Raw genomic sequence first — 1,878 nt, 5'->3', positions numbered from 1 at the left:
TCCTTGATGACATTTCTCCGAGTCACGATTACCACTTTTCTCGACGTTCAGCAGATAAATACAGGGTTACACGCGAAGTAGAACGGATGGTTGGGAAATAAATGTGAGGTAGAAAGCGAGGTAGCTAGAGCTAAATTTCGTTTTTATCCGGCTTCTTGAGACGGAAGGTTGTGTAGAGGTGGGATTCCCAGCATGCCTAATGTCTACGTGGGCGAGAATTCTGGAGCGTAGTCTGTAGTGTTGATTGCTTCGGCAAATTCCACTTTCCATTGGGATTTCTGCAATTGCATATCATTAGCTACAGTAAACCGCATCAATTTAAATTTGCTTATGGTACTTGCTAATTTTTTCATTTCTCCCCCTACTCCTATTCGTTACTCAACGAAAAAGGTAGGCAATAATTAAAATCCTTCTAACATTTGTGGTTTCGCATTGTCATTCAACATTGAAAATTTCATTGATACTGCTATTTGACGACAACTGCTAGCCACCTTTGAAATAAATAATCCACTTCCATAAATGGTTGGATTTACGCAAAAAATAAGATATTTTTATGTCAAAGGACACTTTATCTCACTTACCCATTTGCAATATCCTGCTTGTTATCGCTAATTTCGTTCTCCACTTTATACTTTCTCCCTCCTATCATATAACTTTTGTAAATATATAGTATATCGCAACCTTAACCTTTTCCCTTTTGCATTGAGAATTCGTAATAATGCTTCTTGATGCCGCTTAATGACGTCACATTCGGCCAGAATGTGTGGGCTGGAGTTGTCGAGGCTCTTACTCATGATAAACGTTTTTTAGTCGGGTCTATAATGTTTGAGTATTTAAAATACTGACAGAGATAAGTGAGAGGGCTTGAACTGTTTTCGCCAACATGTAGCCCATCATTATCGCAAGAGTGGAATTTTAGAACATTTGTAAAAATATTTCTTGAGGAATGTAAGATCCGTTTAACCACATAGAATGTCATGAAAAGTGTCTTTTTTCTTCGCTCTAGCTATGATATTTTAGCTGGAGAACAATGTTTGTGTCTGCATTAAGATTTTAAATACACCCACTAGACAATTTGTCATTGGAAAGTTAGTCCACTTTGATAATTGTGATTTGCACTTGTTTTTCTTGTTTCTTCCTCCTTTGATTAAGATTTAACCAGTGGATAACGGAGGTCTCGCAGATGTTTGGCGGTCTCGATATGTGCGCTATCAAGGTTCTTCAGAACAGCACAGGAGACTATTTCATCCAGGATGTAAGTCCCTCGAACATTTAATATATTATCCTGTAATATTTTCCAGTCAACCCTTTAGTGAATGCAGATTATTGTATTAATGCAGACAACTCAACCAAGGCTCTGGACTTTTACATATTTTCGCTATTACTATTGAAAGTGGAATAATTTTTTTCATTTTAGATTTTAAGGCCATTTAAACCTGCTTTTAAAACATTCATGCTATTAATTTTGAAGGACCTATAAAATTAGACGCTTAGCTCCAGAAAGAGTTCCCTTTATAAAAAACGAAATTGAAAATACTGAGATACACGCCGGCCTTTGAAGTTGATGAGGTTTACAGTAGCCAATGGAATGTAATCGCAGAAATCCCAATGGAAAGTGGAATTTGCCGAAGCAATCAACACTACAGACTACGCTCCAGAATTCTCGCCCACGTAGACATTAGGCATGCTGGGAATCCCACCTCTACACAACCTTCCGTCTCAAGAAGCCGGATAAAACCGAAATTTAGCTCTAGCTACCTCGCTTTCTACCTCACATTTATTTCCCAACCATCCGTTCTACTTCGCGTGTAACCCTGTATTTATCTGCTGAGCGTCGAGAAAAGTGGTAATCGTGACTCGGAGAAATGTCATCAAGGG

The 1,878-nt window shown here is 38.3% G+C and overlaps 1 protein-coding gene across 1 annotated transcript in view; it reads left to right on the top strand. All coding sequences in view use genetic code 11, as the record gives it.

Annotated features, from left to right (window-relative positions):
- EGR_03439 (Synapsin-3) overlaps positions 1 to 1,878 on the top strand; it is a gene marked incomplete at both ends in the record, with an annotated part of 14,050 nt that overhangs the window by 8,620 nt on the left and 3,552 nt on the right. The window contains one exon of the mRNA XM_024492688.1: positions 1,153 to 1,255. Within this exon, the coding sequence (XP_024352821.1) occupies positions 1,153 to 1,255 (103 nt within the window). The remainder of the gene's footprint in view (positions 1 to 1,152; positions 1,256 to 1,878) is intronic.

Source organism: Echinococcus granulosus (assembly GCF_000524195.1).
Source record: "Echinococcus granulosus chromosome Unknown EG_S00018, whole genome shotgun sequence".
NCBI classification, from domain to species: domain Eukaryota; kingdom Metazoa; phylum Platyhelminthes; class Cestoda; order Cyclophyllidea; family Taeniidae; genus Echinococcus; species Echinococcus granulosus.
This window is presented reverse-complemented; position numbering and strand designations above follow the sequence as displayed.